This window comes from Gavia stellata, chromosome 5 (assembly GCF_030936135.1).
Source record: "Gavia stellata isolate bGavSte3 chromosome 5, bGavSte3.hap2, whole genome shotgun sequence".
NCBI classification, from domain to species: domain Eukaryota; kingdom Metazoa; phylum Chordata; class Aves; order Gaviiformes; family Gaviidae; genus Gavia; species Gavia stellata.
In genome coordinates this window covers 64,611,123-64,633,910 of record NC_082598.1, presented here as the reverse complement: position 1 = coordinate 64,633,910, position 22,788 = coordinate 64,611,123, and the positions used below count along the sequence as shown (strand labels likewise).

Genomic DNA, 22,788 nt, shown 5'->3' with positions numbered 1-22,788 from the left:
GCCACGAATGGCCTGGGAAATGTGAATAAGGAAAGACTTGTCATGATTTGTCACAAAACAGGAACCTGAGGGCCTGAAATAATCTTATTAGTCAGAAATTACACAAAAGTACTAGTACTTTTCCAGGGAAAAAGTAGTACTTTTCCAGTACTCTCTTTCATTAAGAACAAGAATCAAAGAAAGATCTAGCCCTTGGAATTTTATCCTATAGATTCTCTAGATGCATACAAATGAGGCACTTTTTTGTGCTTCTCTACCCGAAATTTCAGTAGTTCTTTCAAGAAAGCGCTACCCATCCCATGAGCTTCTCAGAGTGAGCATAAACCATTCTCTGGGAATATGTCATTAACTGACAAATATTGAACAAAGCTGTGACAACTCATAAAGCCACAAAGAGCATTTGGAAGATAAAGGAGCATTTTTGTAACTCCTACAAACTCGAGACAACTGAAATGTTCACTGCTGGGCTAAAGCATCACACTATCACCTGGATTAGGACATCATGCTCCCCAGGACCAACAGTCAGGAATAGGGACAAAACAAACCTCTCTTTCAAGCAAGAGAAAACGCACACCAAATGCATACACGCAACAGAGAAAGCGTCTCGTTCAGCATCACGAGATACCTCTGCTGAACCAAGGCCGACAGAAGCATTTTAACATGTCGCACCTTTTTCTTGAGTTCTCCCCACTTACTCTTAAAGTGACTTACAAAGCTGACGGTATTTCTGTGGCCTGATCTTGGCTTCTCGTACCCTAGCATACATTTTACATCTATCTCGGGAGGCACTGAGCACTTCCTGCCAAATCCCAAGAGCCCTCAACTCCTGGCTACTTTAGTCCTGATGTTAGGAAGCATGGGCTGTAGATGGGTAGAGGGCAACATGGAAAAAAAGGTCTGTGGTAAGACGATGGAGAAGCAGTACATGGGACAGAGGTGTGTAAGAGACAGCAGGCACTGGAGAGAGTCTGACAGAGACATGTGTTCCCCACATTACGCTTCAAACATAGCGTTGTCTAGGACTAAAACTTCATGCGTGCATACGCATGCTGCAATGGAGAGTCGAGGTTCCTACCTCCTCCACTCAGCAACTCCCAGAAAAACAGCATTCCAAAATCTCATTCCCATTCAAGGGGATCTACTTTAACAACCCCCTCAACACCAACTACTCTTCACTTTTATCCAAGGTAAAGCTGGGGCAGGGCAGGTACACCTGGACAGGGAATTGAGGTGGCTGGGACAACGGGGAATGATGGTGGAAGACTGTCACGAGAAGGTGCTTGGTGCAGAACACCATGCTGACACCAGGGTCCCCCAGCGAGGGACCAGTGCACAGGACATACAGAACAAGGACAGGCTCAGCCTCTGCCCCTTATCTGTTCACTTCTAAGCACTGAAACATGCAGAGCTTTTGGAAGAAAAGCTTTTAGAAGTTGCCCACAAAGCAAACTTAACATTATTCTGCTTAGAAAGGGCTCTGCTTTGAAGGATGCAGAGAGTGTGCACCACGCAGCGCCCAGCACTTACCTGTGTCGTAGTGAACTACCAAGGACCTGGAATGGTGCCCCGTCTTCAGTGGGTGAAACTCCACTGTCACTTGCATGGCATCACCAATCCCAAGAGTCCCGACGGAGGGATCGACGGAGAAAGGGCTGCAAGGCAAAGAGAGCTATCAGGACTATTGCGGGAGATTTGGGGACTGTATTCCTTTGGCAGTCTAGTTCCCTTCAGCTCACTTGCGCAAGCAAGGAGCAAACAAACCACAGCCAGCGGAAGACAAACACAACATACAGGATCAGAAACAGAGCGACTGACTCCCGCTTCTGCAGAGATCCAGCCCTCAGAAGATCCCATGGCATAAAATGACCTCATCTCCCCCATGCTCTGCGTCCGATTCTCTGCAGCCTCAGGAGTCCAACTGCTAGCAATACCATCAGAAAACGGCTTGTGAAGAGCACAGAAATGGTAAGAGCTATTCGCATGCACGACCTGATGCTGATTTCCTCAGGAATTTTTCTTTTCCTGCCACCCAGAAACCTCACCTCAAGAGATGCAAATGTCAAGGCAATACCTGTTTCAATGAGATCACAGCCTAGAAATCAGACACAGAATAAAAGTCTTTTTGAAGACCCGGGACTAGTTATGGTTCAATTTGCAGAATCCTTTTTTTTTTTACCTTGAAAGCATCCTGGTTTAGCCTAAGAAAGGGCGAGTTTTATCGGCATTTCAATGAAAGCTGCTCTAAGAAGAAAAGAACAACAGGAAAAATCTGAATGCAAATGCAGACTGGAGTGATACCACAGCATGGAAACAAAACACAAAAGGAGTATCCCATTTACAGCCTGAACAATTAAATCCCTAGCGAAATGAAGCGCCATTAACAGGAGCATAGCAAGGCGAGTTTAACAGGAGGTCTTCTCTCTGTTCACAAGCAATGCAATCTGGGACTCCGGGTTGTACTCCAAGCTCGGTAACTGTTTGCCTGGCCCACCAGACAAAGTCTGTGCAATGTCTTGGAAATAATTATGAAAATGTGTTGGCATACTGTGGATTTAAGATGAGCAGTTATGATTTGTCACCAGGTAAACAGCTCTTGGCTGATAGAAACAAAACTCGATGCTTTAATGCTTAGGGCTAAGTCAGATAAAACATGCTTCTGCACAACGGCAGCTGAGCTTCATGGCTCTTGTACAGCCACACTTAGAAAACAAAAGTTACTGGGTTTAGTGCTTTGCTGGTGGTCAATTCGTCACCTTAAAACCACGTTCTGGAGAGTTTTACCATGATTAGAGGACGCAATGCGCACACCAAAATAATGAGGACAACTGGAGCCATGCGCCAGCTGAACTTTGCTCACCTAAGTAGTGACAGCTGATGACATTGCACTCAATAGAGCAGTTGGCAAGGACACTGCAAAAACATGCCTGCCTTTACTGGGTATTTAGTTTGGTGGTGACAACTAGGTCTGGACAGCCCCGAGGAACACTGTACACCGATTTGCAAGTTCCTGCTTATGTATTCTCCACAGCGATAAGCAGCAGCCTGCTGAAATAGCATCCTGGAGGCCTGCTTAAATAGCTTTGCCAGGCTTTGGTGGAAGCTCCTCTTGGACCCTCACGTTTCACAGGACAAAAGTAAGAAGTCTTCTTTCGAGCCCTGCTTTCCTGGGGAAGAAACTGAGGCTACTCAGGTGCACCAAGTCAGACAGTGGGTCTTTGCTGCATTCTTGACCTCGGCTCCTACACCAAGACCTCTGGGACCAAACAACTCTCAGCTCATTATCAACCAACTGAACTGGTTTCCTTGCAGATGCGGTGTCAAAAACGCATTACCCTCTCCAATTCAGCAAACCCCAAAACGGGTGACTACCTTCTGAGACCAAAAGGAACAGCACAGGCTGACTGCAACACCACTCACATCAGGCATTTGATAGGGGACCACCGGAATACCCTGTGCTGTGGCCTCCCAGAGCACGGGTGTATTTGGCTGAGAGTGGTATGCAACCATTTCAGAAGGTACTTACCATCAGCAGGTTGCAAGCTAGCTACTAACATTCTAGCACTCTCCAGGAAACCTAGGAGAGATAAAGCTCTAGGAGAAAATGCCCCCAACCCCTGCACCACAGAGTTGCTGCATCTTTTGCCTGGGCTCTCAGTAGCATTCTGCTTGGGGGCTGTAGTGCAGTCTTGAAGCCCGTGTCTGCTCGTCTCCACTTAAGAGCTCATTCTACGTAAGAATATTTGCACCCAGGGACCAGACCAAACCTACCGGAAAACAAAGTTCCTGGACCACACGTTGTTACTGTCAGGACCTCAGTACCCTCAGCTTTGATCGACTGATCTCCAATTGCTCAGAATTACTTGCCAATAGAGACACAGCTGCTGATCAACTCTTCAATGTCTCTTCCACCAGCTCATAGCTGGTCATTTTCTAACACTCATTTGGTCTACACGAACTGAGCTCCTAGAGTTGTCATCTGCCACGCACTATCCCATACAGCCCAAGGGCGGTCAGGTTGCCTTCCTTTACTTGCTCTTTCAAACTAACAGAAGTAGTCTTGTGAGATGCTGTGCTGGAGACACCACTGCAGTATGAAACTTCCCTGCAGCTTGCCGAGTTTCATCGAAGGTTGTATCATGCTTAAAACACTGTAAGCAACTGCCAGACCCACATGTCCTGCCCAGTTCCAGCTATGCCTGCAATACAGCAGCTCAGATGCTCTGGTTCTTTTTTGTTACTGCTTACCAAATCTATTATCACGCAACAGTGTTTTGCACAAGCAAGATGTTGAGTTCCTTTACCTCTGAGTGCTCATGCGGTAGCGGGCCTCCCGGTTCCCGATGTTGCGAACCAGCAGTGTTTTCTGGGTGCTGTACTTGACTGGACAGACACCGAAGTTCAGCTGGTCAGGGAAGTCCAGGATGGCTCGGGCACCTATAGCTCGGATCGGCACAACGAACTTTTCCCTTTCCGTGATGCAGGTGAGCTGGTGGAAGTAATCCTGCAGGGAAAGAAGCAATCTCAGCACAGTCCGTTTAGTACCATCCCCACGGCAGAAGGAAAGCTGCTGTTTTCTAGGACTCCAACAGGGGCATTCAATAATATAATAGTCCTTTTTGCCTTAATGACCTTTCAGTCCAGGAGCACGACTTGAACAGGGCTGCTAACTCGCAAAGAAGGAACAACCCCCTTGAGTCACCTGCTTTCTCAGCAAGCTGCCAGATCCAGACAAAATCATCTGACACTTGGATTCTGAGGCACCAAAATAGACTCATTTCATGTACGGGATTACAGCAGTAACAAGAACCTGCCTTGATCGCCACTGCAGACTATTAAAGGCACCACTAAGAACCCAGTTGTGCCACAGGGCCAACTCCAATCCCAGCAATGCAGTGACCTCCTTGAAGCTTGGCAGGGGATGCTCAGGTACACTTTCAGAAGGACTTTGCCACATGCACAATCAAGAGTCAGTCTGGTGAAATACTTAACAAGTTGGACACAATAATTGGTTTATATCAGCTGAGTGTAGGGTACAGGTGTATTTCCCACCCCTTCCCATAGCATTATGGAGACAAAGCTGGGGACACACACCCTTAAAAGGTTATCTGATCCACCTCCCCACCCCAGAACTGGCTCAGCTCTGTACCCACACTACTCAAGAGATGTTTGACAAGTACTTGAAAGCACTAACAACTCCACCCCTGCCCTCAGCAGCCTGTTCCAGCTCTGCCCTAGGCTTAAAGAGAGCTCTTCCTCTGTCTAATCTCAATTTCCCTTTACATCTCCTCCTAGCCTCAGGGGAGGCAGCAAACAGCTTTGCTTCCTCTCCGCTGCATGGCTGATGTCTTCATCACCTCTCTTTTGTACAGTCTCCAGAATAAGCGACTTGCTGCCTTGCTAGCATGCCTCCCTGAGGCAGGTCAGACATCCCGACCAGAGCAAACTCAGCTCTGCTATTCCCAGTCATTGGCTTGCTCAGAAAAGAGCCAGACAGACCCCCCCCTCAAGCTGTCTGGCATTTAGCAGTAGGGAGGTGAATCAAATCACCAAAATTATTCTGCTGTAGGGTTGAGCAGATCAATCTCCAGATCTACAGTGTGGCATAGCTGGGCTGGAAGTATCACCTTGCCCCCCGCTGAAAGCAGTGGTAAAACTGATTCGTAGGGCCAGGAGCCATTACCTCCAGCAGCTCTTAGTGACCAGTTGATAAAAGCTCTGCCTCTTATCACTCACTTGTTCTCCTGATCTTTTTTCCACTCAGTGCTTTTATCTCGTTTGGTATTTTTATAATTGTTGAAGCAGCAAGCAGACAATTTAGGATTTGCACACAGCAGCAAACCCCCTCAACCAGACAAGATTCGGATTCCTCTGCCCTTGGGATTTCCTGCTCCCATACCCACCCTCTCCAAGCCTGCAAGGGACCTACAGCAGCCAGACGAGGCACAGACACAGAGCTACAGCTTTACCACAAAAGTTAACACCCAGCGCTTACCAACCGCCTGTTTGGCTGGGGTTTAAGGTTGCAGTAACAGACGCTGTCACATCCAAGGTGGAAAAAGAATCAAGAAGGATCTTTTATTCTGGGTATCTCAAATATTCACACTGGATATTGCAGAAGGGCTTTTGCTTCTCATATTTGGAAGGCAAAATACCAGGAAAGGAACTGCAGCAAATGACCTACAGACTGGAAGATCACATTTCAGGAATGCATTTCATCTTCAGCAAGTCCTTCTGAATTAGCAATTTTGTACTCAACCTTGCAGCCTAAGCCCTCTAAAATAAAAGCTATGGGCAGTCCATGTGAATTTAAAGCACCTATTAGCTGGGTACTTCACATCCTGGACTGTTTAGATCCTCAGAAACTGCATTAGCAAATAAAGAATCCTATTTACATTTTTTTTGTTATTTTGGCCACACTACTGTAACAAAGGCATTGTAAATCCAATTGAAATCTGCGTGCCTTATTAAGTCTGGGCATGCCATATTTACTTATCTCTCCCTTCCAGATGCCAGATAGACAGAGGAGGATGCAAGGAGTTCAGATCAGCAGGGGGATAAAGAAAAAAGAAAACTTCAACAGTTGGAGCCATTTGAGGGAATTAAAAGGAAATAATTTTCAAGTCATTGTCATTGCTAAGGAGGAGATCAGCAGCAATGCAAATAAGAGCCCAAGGAATCAATCCTCCCCAAAAGCAAGCACAGGCAGCCTTCCCAGCTCCGCTGCCAGTGAGGGGCACTGGGACTGCCTGCACAGCAGCGCCTGGGGAAGGGACTTCTCCAGGCGTGCGAAGACAAGGCTAAAGCAACAAGGATTTGGTCTCGCAGAGACAACCGTCACCTTTGAGAGAGAAAGCTGCCTCTTGTCATTCACATACACACATGTTGTGTGCTGAGCCCCTTCTCCAGGGACTCCCTGGGACGCTGCATCCTCTACAAAGCTTGACTCAAAGCACTTCAGCACGTGCTGCCCCTTCAACCGCGCTCTAGGACCCCAAAGTGGGACCTCAGAGCAAAGTTGAATGCAGCGTCAGGCCAAACGGGGTGGGGGGGGAAAACCAAGGAAAGAGGGGTGCTAGGCAGAAGCTGGCTGCTCACACTGCTGTGAATCCATGGTCCTGTAAGCTTTTGAAAGCTGAACCGCCCTCTCCTGGAAGATCAAGGCTGCAATTCTCCACAGCAGCACTGCCCTGTCTTACCAACTCTGCTATGCACTTACTCACAGTCTAGGGGTACAGTCCAAGCCAGTTTAAAATCTTGTTTGACTTTGCAACTGCAAACCCTTAGCAGGCTGTTTAAAACCAGGTCTCTAAGTAAACATGCCTGGGTGAGGGAGGGGTTGCATCACTTCCATGCTTTAAAGACCATTGTGTTTAGATGCAGCTTCAGGCTATAGATTTTCATGAAAATACAACTTCATGCTTCATACAGCTCCGCTCTCAGTTTCAGGGAAAATACAGTTCATTGTACGATGGTTCCTCTTCTCTTACTCCCCTTTGATAAGCAGTAAGTTACAAGCTCTGGCCTGCAAAGCATCACCGATGGCATTTGAATTAGCATCCGCTGAAATTAAAGCAACTGCTTGTATCAAAGGTGTCACTTCAAGCTCTTTGCAAACTCAGGCTAACATTCATTACTGTCACAGGGATATCAGCCTTAACTGCCCAGTATGCCAGCAAACTCGGATGTCAGTTTTACTGTAGAACCGATCCTAAACACCTCACTGGGTTCCTTGCAGCAGGCAACTGCAAAGAAGAGATCCTTGTAGCAGGAGGTAGCATAGTAAGTCAAATAGGGCAAGCTCCCTGCTGAAACCATGATACCATCAAGGCTGGAAAATAAGGGCTGTTAAAAGAGGGAGGCTGGAGGATGAAGATGGCTTCAGACGAGAAGGGGTACCCCTCCTCCTGCCTCCCTCAGCTACCAAGTCACAGGATGCTTTGAAATCAGACCCTTCGCTCCAGCTTCATTTTGCGCAGGGCCATTTGCCTTGATCTTCTGCCCCTTTCCTCCTCCCCGGAGTCTTCTTTAAAGTATACTTGGAATAGCTTCCGTGTGCTACAAAACATCTAACACAGCTGGACTGAATTTTAAAGGAGTTCATTTCAGTAATGGAACAGCTCATCGTCCTGTCATATTTCATATTAATCAATGAGCATTAATTCAGCCTCCACTGAGCATCGGTAATGAATTTTGCAAACCTTACAGACTGAACCTGGATTGCCCGAAAATATTGTATTGCTACAGTGAAAAGAACAAGAGGACAAAACAGAATAGGCTGTGCTGTGGTTCTATAGTCGTCTTCCTTCCTTCTTCCTTTAAGATAATCTATTGATAAGCCTAAAGGACACACAAATGTCAGTATTTCTGGCTGTTGTTTATTCGCCAGTCAGTTCCATGATGGTTTCCAGTTAGGCAGAGACTGTCAGACCATCACGCAAGGACACCCGGGAACACAGGTGGCACGAGAACACCCCCGCTGTACAACCGGAGCCATAAAACAGAAATGCGTCAATCAGAAGCAGCAAGAACAACTAATTGCATATGTTGCCCAACAGAAGAATTAACATTTCATATTTGTAACACAAGTGCCAATAAACAAAGAGACATGTCAGCTATTTCTTCACTTTCTGACAGTCCAATCACGTGGCACATTCCCAAATGACTGCGAGACAATAGGAAATGGCTCATTTTTCAAGAAAGGCCTGCATGGCACATGGCATTTCAGCCACTAACAACTCCCATGGTCCTTTTAGTTAGGGCTTAGCTGCAATTTTACTCCCCTGAATCGTGAGCGACTTCACTGAAGTCAGACGTACCCTGGGGAAGAACAGATTCAAATCAAGAGAATTATAGAAACCAGCTCCACACCAGGAAGACCCGCCAACCTTGACAGAGGGGTTTGTACCTGCATCCCGATTCACTGGGTTGTCCACAATCCCAGTGGATCATGGAGCAGCAGAGAGGCAGAGGTTGTGCCAAGGGAGCACTCATAACCCTTCCACAGCTAAACCACAGATATTCTGCATGCCAGCAACTGCAAGCCCAACGCAGGTGGCTTTACAGAACCATTTCCCAGAGCCTGCCTCTTCGCTAAGGGGTTTTCAAGGTGCTGTACACCTCCTGACCGTGCTACTGATGCATTTCTAGCTGAGCTACAGCACTCAGGTACTTCGCTGACTCACGCTCCACCAAGGACGAGACAAAATTTTCGATTTGTACAAAATTCTGATTCAGCTGTATAAACCCCCAAGTGCTCCTCACTGAGCAGCACGCACCCCTCTCCCAATGCCCTGCACAACCCCTGCACGGGGCACAAAACCCAGTTCAGCAGAAACCCGCCAGGCTGTCGCCAAAGCTGTGCAGAGGACCTCTCGCTGGCAGAGCTCCCTATCCAGATGCTCACCTGTTCAAGGGCAAGACAAGGGACAAAGTATTGATCATCAGTGCTCTTGGGGGTTATCTCACCCTACTTCTACTTGTGGTGATGTTCACGTGTTGCTCTGCTGCCTCTCGAAACTTGAAGAGCAGCACTTTGCCGCCCTTCATGGGCGCCCGTTTACCTCTTCCACCCCAAAGATGAACACTAATTTATACTAATAAATCACATTTTAAAGGCACCACTGTACTTTGCAAAGCCTACCTCAGTGACATTAAGCTCTCGTGTCACTTGGGTAGCATGGAGAACTGCCCGAGGCCAACATAATTTTTACCCTAAATATTAATGATGTTAAATAATTTCTCAGTCCCTCCAAAGGAACAGATTATTTCACAAGCATGGGGAGCCAGGCACCACAGGGCATTCCCTCTTTAGTTTTCTGTATCCATACTGTTTGAGGACAGGACAAAGTGTTAAACTGAATCTAAGCCGCAAATGGAAGATGAGAAAACAGCTATGCCCAAAGAGATCTTGCACCTCTGGCCTGCTGCAGAAACACCAGCCCGCTCAGAGCTATCCCCTAACCTTGCCTCTCCAACAAAGTCATGCGAAAAACAGTGCTAAGGGGTGGCGGGGGGCTGGCGGAAGGAGTCAGCCTGCCTGTCTTTGTATGCCTGCAATGCTTCCTCCCTTCCCTGCCATGGACTAAATCCTCTGTATTAACAAGCCTCCAGGTAACAGCACTGACCCTTCGCATCACAGCACTGAGAATCAGACTTACCAGGGCCACGGCACTGGTATTCAAACCTCCAAGCAAAAGTATGTGTGGCACGGAATAGGCGCCAGGTGACAGAGCAACCACAATAACACGCATGAAGACACAGCCACACCGGTATTACTGCCCACAGACTCTGGGGTAAGGTGTCTGCCTGCAGACTGTACCTGCCCCTTTAGTCCTAGACATGCTCTGCCAGGCAGATGTCTCACCGTCATCTGCAGCACACCAACCTCCTGCTGAGTTAAGGACATCTAGAGCTCAGTGGCTCTGCACCAGCCTGGCTCCCTGCCACGGGCACAGCACTCCCTCTCCCTTACACTCGCAGCTGGATCGCAGGCAGGCAAGTATCCTCAGAAACAGCATGGCTGCAAGGCTTGGAAACACAGGGGAAGAAAAAGCATCATCTTTGCTCCAGTCCAGAGCCAGGCAGGGAAGTGGCTGCCAGATGGGAAAGAGAAAACCTCTCTGGATCTACTCATGCCTCTAGGATTTTCCATAATAATTACACCCCTGCCATTGAGATGGCTAAACATCTTATCAACACCCCTCCCTGACACCTTCTTACTGTTCCACGTGCACCTTCCCTCACAAACGCTCAAGAAAGCACAGGGAGGGAAAGCACAGCCTGCGAGTCCCTGCTGCAGCGCCTAGCAGCACCCTGCAATGCCAAGATGTGACCAGCTGCAGCCTGGAGCAGACCTCACAGCAGGGTGTGGACTAGAACCGGCATGCAAAAAAAGTGATTACTTTAGACACAATGTTCAGCTGTGTCACTACTGTGTCCAACGTGATATAAGTTAAGGTGACTGCAGTTTTCAAAGGTGGTGGTCCTCACTCTGATCAGGCTCACTTCAGGTCCTCCAAATAACAGGTCACTTTTAAACAGACCTTTGTATCTATAATTAGTGGAGCAAACCCATAATTATGCAGCAACGGACAGATGCTACAAACCGACACCTTGAGAGGCTGCCCCACCACAGACAGTAGACTCTCTTATCCCTGAAGCCAATAGACATTACATTAAATGTGCCAGCGCTGAAGGATAAAAACAGTCTGAAACACAGAAGAGCCTCCAGCCTATGAGAGCATAATCTTCACCATGGGGAAAGAGTTTCCTCCAGTTCTAGATCCAGCGCAACCCCACCAAAACCAGGACACTTCCACAAAACCCACACCAGATGCCCTGGTCTGAATCCGGCCCTGCAGGTGCACCTTCCCCTGAAGGCACCAACCTCTTGGCACCTCCACTCTCACCTTGTTCTCCTCAGGGGTGAAAAGAATGCGGAAAGTGGAACGCATGCCAGGTGCTACCTTACGGTACACATCCTTGGGGCCGATCAACTTGAAATAAGGTGAGCTCTCCAGGACGACCTTCACCAGCCGAGGAACCTGCAGGAAAGACATGAAACTATGACTTTGCCAGTTGTGGAAACACAAGGAGAAGAGACCTAGCCATGCCCTGGTGACATCCTTCCTCAACCACCTTTCCAAAGCACTTTTAGCTCTCGAGGTACATACACATAATACACAAGGGTGGACCTGAATCCCTGCTGCTGGGGGAAAATAGCTCCAGGCCAGAGGCAGTAGGGCAATGCCCTGCTGTGAAGGAAGTGCCAAGCAGATAAGACACCAGCAGCATGGCGATACGATACCAGAATCAAGTCATCCACATAGTCAACAAACCCCGAGAACCTGCTTGCTTCTGCCTGCGCACATCCATGCCATCGCACCTCTAAAGGGGGAATGTATCATCTGAAGGCAAAACAGGACGTGTTATACTGGGGCAAGGAAGAAATTCACTTCTAACATACCGGGTTTGAGCAGGGCAGTCAAGCTGCAATGCTACAGAGTCATGCAGGCAGACCAACAAGAGAAGGAGACCACAGACATTGTGGCCTTGCTGGGAATAAAAGCAAGCTGAGGAGCAAAAGAAGGAACATAGGAAAACAAAGGGACAACCCCACAAACAAGGAGATGGCTAAGAGAATTTAAAGGGGGCTGTAGAGAAGCAAGGAAGAAGCATGATACTCTACAAGGAAAGGCTGATGCAGAAGATCAGAGCAGTCAACTTACCACAATAATGGCAAGCCAGACGACCCCCCAGGCTGTGCCTATCAATTATGGGCTTCAAAGGCATTTTCTGCCTTGAGATGCATGACCAGCACTGACTCACAGTGTGGTTTCATTATTAAAAGCCAATCTCAGCTCTCCGGAGCCTCTTGCTGCCTGCTGATTGTAGCCAGGCAGCTGCCAGTGCAGGCAAGGCAGATCTCTGGGCATTCCTCCCCACACCCGGGAGTCCCTGCAGGCACCCTGCTGCAAGTTTCTGCCCTCTGGGATGCCACAAACACAGAGACTGCACACAGGCATTTTCTAGCACACGGATATCAACCCCTGAGCACCAAATCTCATCTCAGAAAGTCTAAAACAGGTGATTTTGACTGACAGGCAGCTTCACTGAGAAACAATGAACCCACACGAGGCTTGGCAAAAGTGGAGATTCATTCTGCACCACCCACCCGAGCCTCATAACCCACGGCTGAGGCAGTCCTGAACTCTCCAAATGCCCTTTGCTCCCAGCAATGCCCTGGGGCAGCGAGTTCCCAGAGCCAATTTCACACTGCAGACAAACATTTTGGTCACCAAGTCCCTTGGGAGATGAGTTAAGACCTTCAGCAAAAGCCACCCAGAAGACGTGAGGAGCAGCCTGAAGACTGAAAAGCACTTGTACAAAACACAGGTACAAACAGGAAGTATGTAGCAAAGCGCTTCTGTATTTGAATGATTACAGAGCCTCTCTTTGGAATACACTTTGCTGTCAGCTGGATTTTGATGGAGCAGACAGCACCAGGCTACCATGCAGTATAAGTCAGTATGATTCAGAAGAATCTGGGAAACTGGTGAGAAAACTGAGACAGAGCACATGTTGCTTTTCTCTAGGACATTATCAAAAGCCAACGAAAGTAAAATATAATAACCTCTCTTAGGACTATCATCTCTAACTTTGTGTACTTAAATATGCCAAGGATTTTCCTTAGAGCCGATCTTACTTTCACACCAGCACTATCCAATGGTTGAGGTCTTACTAGCTTCAAAACTAATTCATTTGGGAAAAAAAAATCAACAGTTCACACATTGCCTCCTCTTTACAGGGCATACAAATCCCAAGGTGCACCTGTACAAGTTTAGGATTTTTTAGTGGGAAAGGCAGAAATGTTGATGCAGATGTTCTTTTCCACTTGAGGAAGCAGGAATAGAGCAAATTAACTGTTTGCCTGTTGGCTGGTACTTGGCAAAGACAAACATTTTGAAGTGCCACATGGATAACGGAGCAACTGAAGCCAAAAGACTTAGTGGGAATGAAGCAGAGCCATAGGGAAAGAGAAACTGAGGCACACTTTAATCAGGAAAGGATACCTACAGCAAAGAGTGCCCAGAATCACTGTGGACCACACAAGTGGTATCCCTGGGGCATGGGCATCCATGCTGCATCTTTCCAGTATCCCCGAGCTGAACGCCAGACCAGGAATGGCGCAGCACTCTCCAGGAATAACTGAGGGGCCATGCCTGCATCCTCCCTTGCCAAAGGGTCTTCTTTTCAACCGGGTCCCTGTCAAAACCTGGCATCTCACAATATACTTTGACTTCTCTTGCTGTTCCTCCACCTGCCATATGCCCCAACAGCGCTTTTTTGTCCACCTGTTTGTTTCCCCCAACAGGGAGATTTGGAGAGGGGGTTAATTCACCCGCTCTCGTGCACACTTCCATCTTCCCATCCTGCCGCCCTCCTCTCATGGATACGTCTGACTCTTCAGTACACAAGACTGTCTTTAATTACACCTTTCTTTTTCTGAACCTTCTCTGCTGCCAGCACACTTACTGCTAAGTGTCAAGAGAAACCCTTGCCTGTACAATGTTCTCTCCCAGAGCACCTTCTAACTCAGCTCCTTTCCTTGCTCCTCTCTTTTCCCACCAGCTTGCTCTTGGCACATGCCTCACTCCAGCAAATGTTTCCCCTGATGAAATTCAGAAGGTCTCAATTCTCCCCTTTACAGTGGAACAAAATTGCTGACGTTTTTCAACTTTTCCCTTCTCAACTTCCTTGGGAAATCTCAAAACGATCACAATTTTTTCAAGTAAAGGTGGAGACCTTCAAGAGCATGTTACTGTGGATGGGCTGTGGTTCTCCAAAGGTAAAGCAGGGAGCCACGTTGCCTTAGAAAAACCTGGGCAGAACTGAATTAAACTTAGCAGGAGCCTAAAGTGGCCCCTAAAGGCCTCCCACTGCTCCTGCTAAATCAGTCTGCTTCCACTGCTGTTTCAAAACACCCTTTCTGGAGTGCTAACACCACTAATTGTAACTTACTCCAACATAAAGCGGAGAAGACTCAACCCCTGTGCTCTGACAGTGAGCTGCAGAGGCAGCTAAATAGGTTGTGAGAGGCAGAGATGCCCTGCCAGAAACCAAGGTTAACCAAGGAGCCACCAGGACATGATACACACTCGAGGTAAAGCATGAGGGCAGATACGGACTGTACAGCCCTCGACATTCCCCTCAGTCCGGGGATTTCGAGAGGAAGGATGCTGACTAGAAAAGCTCCTTTGGGCTAGATACCACCAACGCATGGCCAAAATCAGGGGGAGAATCTCCAGCATGGGAAGACTTCCACCATCTTGCAAAATAAAGGTGCTGAGACATTTGATTCTGACGTGCTGCGCTGCAGCAGATAACTTGCTATGCTGTATACCACGTGAATTACACTGCTCTCCTCTTCCAGCACGGCGTTAAACCTCCACGTCCCAGCACTTACCTTGTCGGTGTTCCTCAGAATCAGCGGCGCTTCATAGACCTCGCAGGGGACGTAGCTCTGAAACACCACCTCTGATGGAAAAGGCTGAAACAAGCTCTGGTCCAGGTCAACTGAGGAGAACTGGAGATGCAAGAGAGAGCAGTGAGAGGTTCAGCTGCTGGCAAAAAGATTCATGAATGAGATTCCTACATTGATCTCCCGGGAAGTACAGTCTCTTGGTGACTATGTCTGCCCAGCTCACACTAGGGAAACAGGAGCTCACCCACCTGTGTTCTGAGCTCAGCAAAAGTTTCTGGGCCATGCTGAGCGCGCTCAAGCTAATAAGCTCCTTTGGGAGGTATTTCTCCAGGTTTCCTTCTCCAAAATGCAAGGCAGCGCTTACCTCCAGCAGAGCCCTGTGCTAACGGGGTCACACAGCTCCGGAGCACTTACTGAAAGAGCCATGAGCGCTCATGGAGCAAGCGAAACCCAACAATTTACGTGAGACTCCATGGGAAACCATTTCGGGATGATCTTTGCTCTGAGACAGAGAGACCAAGTCCCACACATCCCCAGATATCATTTTTTGATATAGAGCCTAGAAATCAGTAAGAAGAGAACAGTACCAGAGGAGGTAAGGCCAACAAGAAAGTAACAGTAGTTAGGAAAAAGACATGTGAGGGGAACATTGGATGGTGATAAGGTTCAGCTCTTTTCTCAGCATTACTGGGCAACTTGAGTAAGACTGGACTTGAGATTTCCTTTTGCCATGAGCTTTAAAAGGGATTCTTTACTGTATTCTATTATTGCTCTTAATTAACACCACTGCAGAAGCATGGCTGAAAACATACACAAACAGCAAATGCTTACAGAGCAGAGGCATTACTTTGAGGAAATTCCTCCCTGCTTTGTCTCCCCTCTTCCAGCTGCACTGCTCCCCCTCGAAAGACATGGGCAGGTCTCCATGTGTAGCTGCGGCACACTGCCAGTTATTTGTGCACTCGTCTGACGCATTGCCAGCCTCCCGTGCTGTCTAGGGCAATCCTTAACCAATTCGTTACAGGTCTCTGGCTGGCAATTTTCCACTCAACAGCCTACCTCAGCAATCTACCCATTTGGACTGCGTGTTGTACTGAGCAGTCCTGTAAGAAAAGCAGCTTGAAAGTAAACGTTGATCCAGATAAAGCACCTCCACATCGCCTCTGCCTAGCATGATTCCCCTGTATATCTGGCAGCCTGCAAATTCTAACACCCTGCAAGGGTCCCACACATTGTTCCAACCCAAAGCATTAATGCAATTGGTTTTGTTAAATCTTGAATAATTACCGTAGGCCCTCAGCTTTCAAAGGCCAATGCTGCCACCGTTGAGGGAGTCCTATGGCCCCAAGCATTTGCCAGCAACTGTACCGAAGCGAGATGTGACTATTTCAGCAGGAGGATGGAAAATGGTAAGCTCCTGCCCTGGTGTCCTGCCCCAGCCTTCCCCCAGTATCGGGCTTTAGCACTGGTAGCTAAATTCCAGCAAAACCCACCAAGTTCAGCAGAGGTTATTCGTATTGGCTACTAAGCATATCAGGACTTCAATGTCTCACCGGGGAAAAATGTTTTACTTTTCCCCCAGCAGAAGGAACTCCACCACTACCAGCAGTTCACAGAACCACTAAGGTTGGAAAAGACCTGTAAGATCATCAAGTCCAACCACCAACCCAACCCCACCATGCCCACTAAACCATGTCCCGCGGTGCCATGTCCACACATTCCTTGAACACCTCCAGGGATGGTGACTCCACCACCTCCCTGGGCAGCCTCTTCCAATGCTTCATTGCTCTCTCCGGAAAGACATTTTTCCTAACAACCAACCTAAACCTCCCCTGGCGCAACTTGAGGTCATTTCTTCTTGTCCTATCGCTAGTCATTCTGGAGTTGGAAAGGACAACAGGACCTAGTCACCGAGGTATTCAGAGAAGCTGGAGTCAGGCCTGTCACAAGCACGCACCCTCTTCAAATGTCACCAACAGCAAGGAAAAGGGCAGGAAAAGGCTACCTTTTGATGGGAGGTTTCACTCATGTCTAGAAGCTGGATAATTCGGGGCCGCCTCATCTCCCGAGTGCTGGCCAGCCTCTGCTCCGTGGTGAGAGACATCTCCTTCAGGAAGGCCGAGGGAGTCAGCTGAAATGCAAAACACCAGCAAGAGTTACACAGATGCCTTTGTTCAGAAAGACTTTTCTTGGTCAACTGCCACTGATGAATAATTTGTGATCACAGCCACTACGATACTCCTGGAAGTCCCCTAAGTTACCTGCTGAAATATTTAACATCAGCAAATTAATGATACAGAGCCGAACACACACGCTCTAACCAAGTGGCTCTGCCCCGCCGTTAGCTTCTCCTTCGTGATTTGATGTGACATGTTTGGGGATTTCTGCTCTTCGGGCATTTGTTTTCTTTTTAGTTTTGCTGCATTGAGCCAGTGACCTTTGAAGACAGTGGAGAGGAGTTATCAGAAATCCCCAAACTCTATCCTTGCACAATTCTCACAACCAACACGTGTGTGATGTCACAGCTGGGTGAGTCAGAGGAAAGCAGAAAAGCAGCGTTGTGCCAAGACTGACGTGGAGAGGAATGGGTCCAAGTTTTAGTTATTTCTTCTTCATTAGCACTTGTTTTCTCTCTGTTCTGGCCTCACAGACCCCTCTGCAGAAGTACACGGAGATATCTCATTCACAGACCTTGAGCACTAGGTCATCTCCAGTCAAGTGAGCTCCAGTCAGCAAAGGGGACGTCTGTGGATGGGAAGGAGGAATCGCCCTGACTCCACTGCTGTTTGCAGGGCTGGATCCGCGCTCCACACAGGATATGAGATACAATTACTGTTTTGCAACCTGTTCTGTCTGGGACCAGCCACGTCTTCAGGCAGAGCTCAAGCAGCCCACCACATGCCCGGCTGCCTGGAGGGCAGGTACGGTCAGAGCAGCACTGGCAAGTATGCCTACGTGACAGAAGATATTACTGCCCACACAAAGAGGATGGAACGAAGCACACACTCACGCTTCAGCTATGCCAGTTCAATGCCCAGGACATTCATTTAACTTGGCCTCCAGGCAAGACTCTGGACTTTCCCCAAAGCAGCACGCACTCCATCCCCCACTGCACCATGACAGCCACCTCCGGCAGAAGCCGGGCAGCAAAGCGATGGGGAGGTGGGGTCCAGCTTCACAGTGCTGCTAGACAACAGGAGGGGAAGGCGAAGGAGGGACACAGGGGGAGTTTCCAGCCTTAACACAGGTCCTGCCCAGCCACAGCAGGTACTTACAGTTACAGACTCCTCTGTCTCTCTAACTAGCTTTGGAAAACGAGGTGCTACCACTTTGCTCTGGAATCCATCAGCCATTTTGGAGGACCCCATGGACAGATGCATCTTGCCAGTGGCCATCTCTCAGCTCACCTGGAAGGAGCAACAACGGAACTTTGAAACTCTAGAATCCCATTCATGGTAGAACCAGAGGACACACCCACGTCTCCAGGCTGCAGCATCCTTCCGAAGTGGAGAACTTAAGGCCTCCCCACCCTGTTCCGTGATTAGACCATATTTAAGTGGCACAGTCAACATTCATAGCAGTAAAACCCCAGAACAAACATTCCATGAGCCAAAACAGCCTTTTGCTGTGGGTGCAGTCCCACGAGCCACAAACACACACCAGGGCCTGCTGGCATTTCTCACCTCCCCCTGCTTCCATTACTTTTGGAATCCCATTTACTGGAATTATTAACCCAATCTCTATTAGTAGCCAAACTGTCCTTTATTCCTTTTTACAAGTTTTCCGGTGGGAACAGAAGGAAGGTAAATGTCACTTAGCTGCTTCATTTTGCCAGGGCAGCTGACCTGATGTGACTGTGTGCCTGACCCTACTAAGTGCTCGGAGTACTATGAACAACCTTAAACCCAGGGATCGCTGCTGCCCCCAGCATTAATAAAATCAGGCTACTTGCCGACTTTGCAAACCCGATGTCCACCCTTTGTGCAAGGAGCCTGGTGATGCTTCCAACTAATGGAGCGTAGAGTTCAATACTCTGATTAAGAACTATAGTTTCTCAAGGCTAATTTGGTTGGTTTAAGTTACAAAAATTATCCAGCAAATATGACTCCTTCCAGGCATGAAATTACCACAGTGCCGAAGAACGTTTCTCCGTGGAGAACGAGGGCCCTCATTTTCACTTATTAACACCCAAACTGAAGGCTCTGGTGAGCAAGCAGAAGGGGACCGGTGCTCTCTGCAAAAAGCAGCTTTCTTGGATTCTCTAGGCTTTTGCACACAAAGCCCTCGGGGGGCTCCAGCGTTTCCCAAAACACACACGTTCTGCCAAAGCTGCTTAATTTCCGATGGCAGAGAAGGTGAACACTACAGATTATTACTTTTTCCAGCTAAGGGGGACTTTGAGGGATAGGAATACACTGCATTCCCAGAGAGCACAGCGGGGAGGTGTCGCTGCAGCTGTATGCTACCAGCCAGAGTGCTGGCACCTGAGCAGGGGGAGGCCACAGCCAGCTTGTCCAGTAGCTTCTTCACCATAACCATGCCTCTTGAAGGATACAGACACCAGGCAGCCCTGCCAAGCTGCCATTTTTGAACAGCAACGGACCCGAAATTAAAATCAACATGGGTGTACATACTTTGCAAGCCTACACACACGGTTCAGGACGTCCTGCAGGATGTAGAAGACTGCATCCACTGCTTTCTGACCCAGTCTTGGGCTTCACCATGCTTGGAGGTGGAAAGATCATCTGTCTCACAGAGCTTGCTGCCAGAGACACAGGTGTAGCTGAGACAGGGAAGACCAAGTCCCTTCCAGGCTTCTTCCTCAGGACAGGGCTTATCAGTTCCAAGAACACTTGCAAGCTAGCCACAAAGTGAAGCATCAGCCATCTTCCCCAGGGGAGACCCACGCTTTCAAAAGGAGAGCCCAGAAGCTGAAATTCACACCACCACGGATGCTCAGGACCACCAGCTCAGAGGAGGTACAGGGTTTACATCACTGCTCCTTCTCCATTCCTGGGGCTGTACATACAACCCCACAGGGACCAACAAGCCCCTCTTCCCTTGCCAACACCCTCTCTGCCCCATGAGCTCACCTCTGTTTTCCTTCCCAATATCCAACTCTCACCATCAGGTTCACCTTGGAGCCACCATTCCCAATTCACACTTGGCTCTCAGTTGCCTGCCTGCGTTTCTGCCTCAAAGGACACATTTCAAGCAGCACAGACTGCAGCTAGTCCCAAGGAAACAGAGAGGGGGGGATCACACTTGCACACAGCCCAGCGCAGAAGCAAGCCACCCACCTCAGCACTTCAGACAAGCCACCCTTCTCTACCCTAGCAGGGTCTGACCAAACCAGGCTCTTGGCCCTGGTCTCCTTAGAGGCACAGGTAACAGTCCATGCAGGGAGCTGCTCTACAGGGCTCAAAATCCTCCCCCCATCCCCTGAGAAGCATTGTTTACATCGCTCTTACCCTCCTGCAGAAACAAAAGAGCATACAGCCAAGGGCAACAGGCAGCCATGTTGCATTAGTAACCTCTCCTTTGCTGCAGTGCTAGAGGGACACAGAGCACTATCAGCCACCATCCCCAAAAGCCCTGCTGCAGGCTCTGAGATGAGTCCTGACAGCACAGGCACTGTCTAGCTTCCGAACACCAACACCAGAGCCCCTGGGCGGGTTTGAAACAGGCACATCAGAAACATAGCTGTCCTGTCACCAGTGCTGCACTCACCAGATCAAACCCACAGAATAATTGGGCACATCTGGTGTCTTGCAGAGGACAGAGCCACAGCAAAGGCAAAGACCAGAGCTGCAATGAGGATCCAGGGAGAGCAGGGAAGTGCTGGCGCAGACAGCTTACACCATCACAGGGATGCAGATGGGAGCATCCACTACCCCCACTTCAACCCATAAAGGTAAAACTCCAGCACTTGGTTAAAGAAAGGAATACGACTGCAACACTCAGTCATTTTAGATGCTATCAAAACTCTTCCTCCCGAATAACTGCAGTGACATCACTTACCTAACTGCAACCTCGTGAAGTGCCAATCATGAAGTCCCAAACAGGCAGCCCATGATCCTCTTTGTCCAGGCAGGGTTCATACTTGTCTTCTTCTGAAAAAAGTAGGACAACAGAGTTGGCCCCTTTCCCTTTCAGCCATTTTTCCCCCTGCCTTCCTCTGAGCAATGCAATCCCACATTGCAGGGGAGAACATCGGGTTTTTTGGTAGCACAGACCTCAAGGCACAGCCCTGGATTTGCCTTCTCCCTTTTTATTCCCATGCTGGGAATCCATTTGGTTTCCTCACTTTTTACTTAGTTTACATCTCACTTCCAAACCCTGAACTGCTTCTCTACTCCTGTTCTGAATCAAGACAAGATTTCAAACGCCTACATTTTGGAGACCCTGCCATTTGCTGTACAGCCATGAAACCCCCCCAAAAATAAATTGTTTTTTCCCCACTGCTTTTTAAAACAAAGTCCTTGGCCCCAACAAGTGTCATGCCTCCTAGGTTTTCTTTTTCCTTAATACTATGAAACCATTTAATCCAGCCAGCTGTCTTTGCGCAAATGCAGAAGAACATTTATAAGTCTCAAGAAGTTAATCCCATTTCAAGGGGAATGTCTGACATATAGGTTAGCAAGGCAGTAACGGGGGCTGTGATTGCCCGGAGACAATGCACAAGAAGATGGGGAGGCTCTGGATGGAGGTTCAGGCCTGACTCAGCAAGGTACTGCCACAGCATCTCAGCCTGAACAAGGAAACACAAAGATGTCAAGGGCACTGATCACCCACGCAGTTACGGACGGTTCGATAGCTGTTCCTGGGACTGACACTACCTTAATCCTTAGTCTTGGCCTCATGTTTCCTCTGGAAGCTAAAAGCCATCTAAGTCCCCGTGATATTGAGGACAGAAACATGCTGCGGTACCACCACACTGTAGGACCAGGGCTCAGTGGTCCTTCACGGTCACAGAGGCAGAGCAGGGGTCAGTCTCCCCTCCCGCACACCCAGCCCTTCTCCTCAGCTGGCAGGGTCCCGCCAGGGCACTCTCCATCCCACCCAGTGCCACCGGGCACCACAGGCTGGGGAGTACCGGGCTCTGGTGGTGCATTCCTTCCCCCCCACTTTTTTCCTGGGCTGCTCTATGATCTCAGGAATTCCAGCTGGGCCTCGGCCTTTGCGCAACGAGTTGGGCGGTTAAACGTCCCTTGACTGTACCGGGAACTCTTGCATGGCTAAGGTGGGGAGCAGCACTGACTGTACCAAGCACTCCTGTTACCCAACTCAAGGTGGGTAACGAGAGCGGGAATAACCAGCCATCCCCTGACAGCCTTGGAACATCCCTTACCTGGGCTGTAGCCCGAGTGAAACAGTACCAGTGTTGCTGGAATTCCAGTAACTTTCCAGTAACTTGCTGATGACTAAAGCCAATCATCTTACAAACCTACAAACAGCCGTCCCAAGTGAGCTCTCCTGGACCGCAGCGGGCTGCCACCAGCATCCTCCTCACAGTGGGACACCTCTCAGAGTTTCATGAACTCTCCAGTTTGTGAAATGTGGAGGACTGCCGCCAAAAGCTGGCGACGTGACCTGGGCTGAAACCTTCTCCTCCTTGAGGCTCAACTTGCAATGGAGGGGTCTGCTCCATTGCTGTCCCCAGAGCATCCCCCTTGGGCTCCACCACAGAGACAGCCTTGCAACTTTCCCTTATAAAGCAGCACGGGGACTCCCAGGACAACCGGGCCACAGAGAAGAAACCTTCCCCATTTTCTTAACCAACCCAAAACCTTTTCTCTTTCCTA

At 48.8% G+C, this 22,788-nt stretch overlaps 1 protein-coding gene across 1 annotated transcript in view; it reads right to left on the bottom strand.

Annotated features, from left to right (window-relative positions):
* The window catches only part of LOC132317155 (hydrocephalus-inducing protein homolog), a 69,988-nt gene extending 51,626 nt beyond the window's left edge, over window positions 1-18,362 (bottom strand). The window contains exons 1-6 of the mRNA XM_059818237.1: window positions 18,259-18,362; window positions 16,989-17,114; window positions 14,966-15,085; window positions 11,409-11,543; window positions 4,302-4,501; window positions 1,528-1,652 (exon numbers count right to left, since the gene is read on the bottom strand). Coding sequence (XP_059674220.1) covers window positions 1,528-1,652; window positions 4,302-4,501; window positions 11,409-11,543; window positions 14,966-15,085; window positions 16,989-17,114; window positions 18,259-18,351 — 799 coding nt within the window. The 5' untranslated portion in view covers window positions 18,352-18,362. The remainder of the gene's footprint in view (window positions 1-1,527; window positions 1,653-4,301; window positions 4,502-11,408; window positions 11,544-14,965; window positions 15,086-16,988; window positions 17,115-18,258) is intronic.
* Window positions 18,363-22,788: the final 4,426 nt, after the last annotated feature.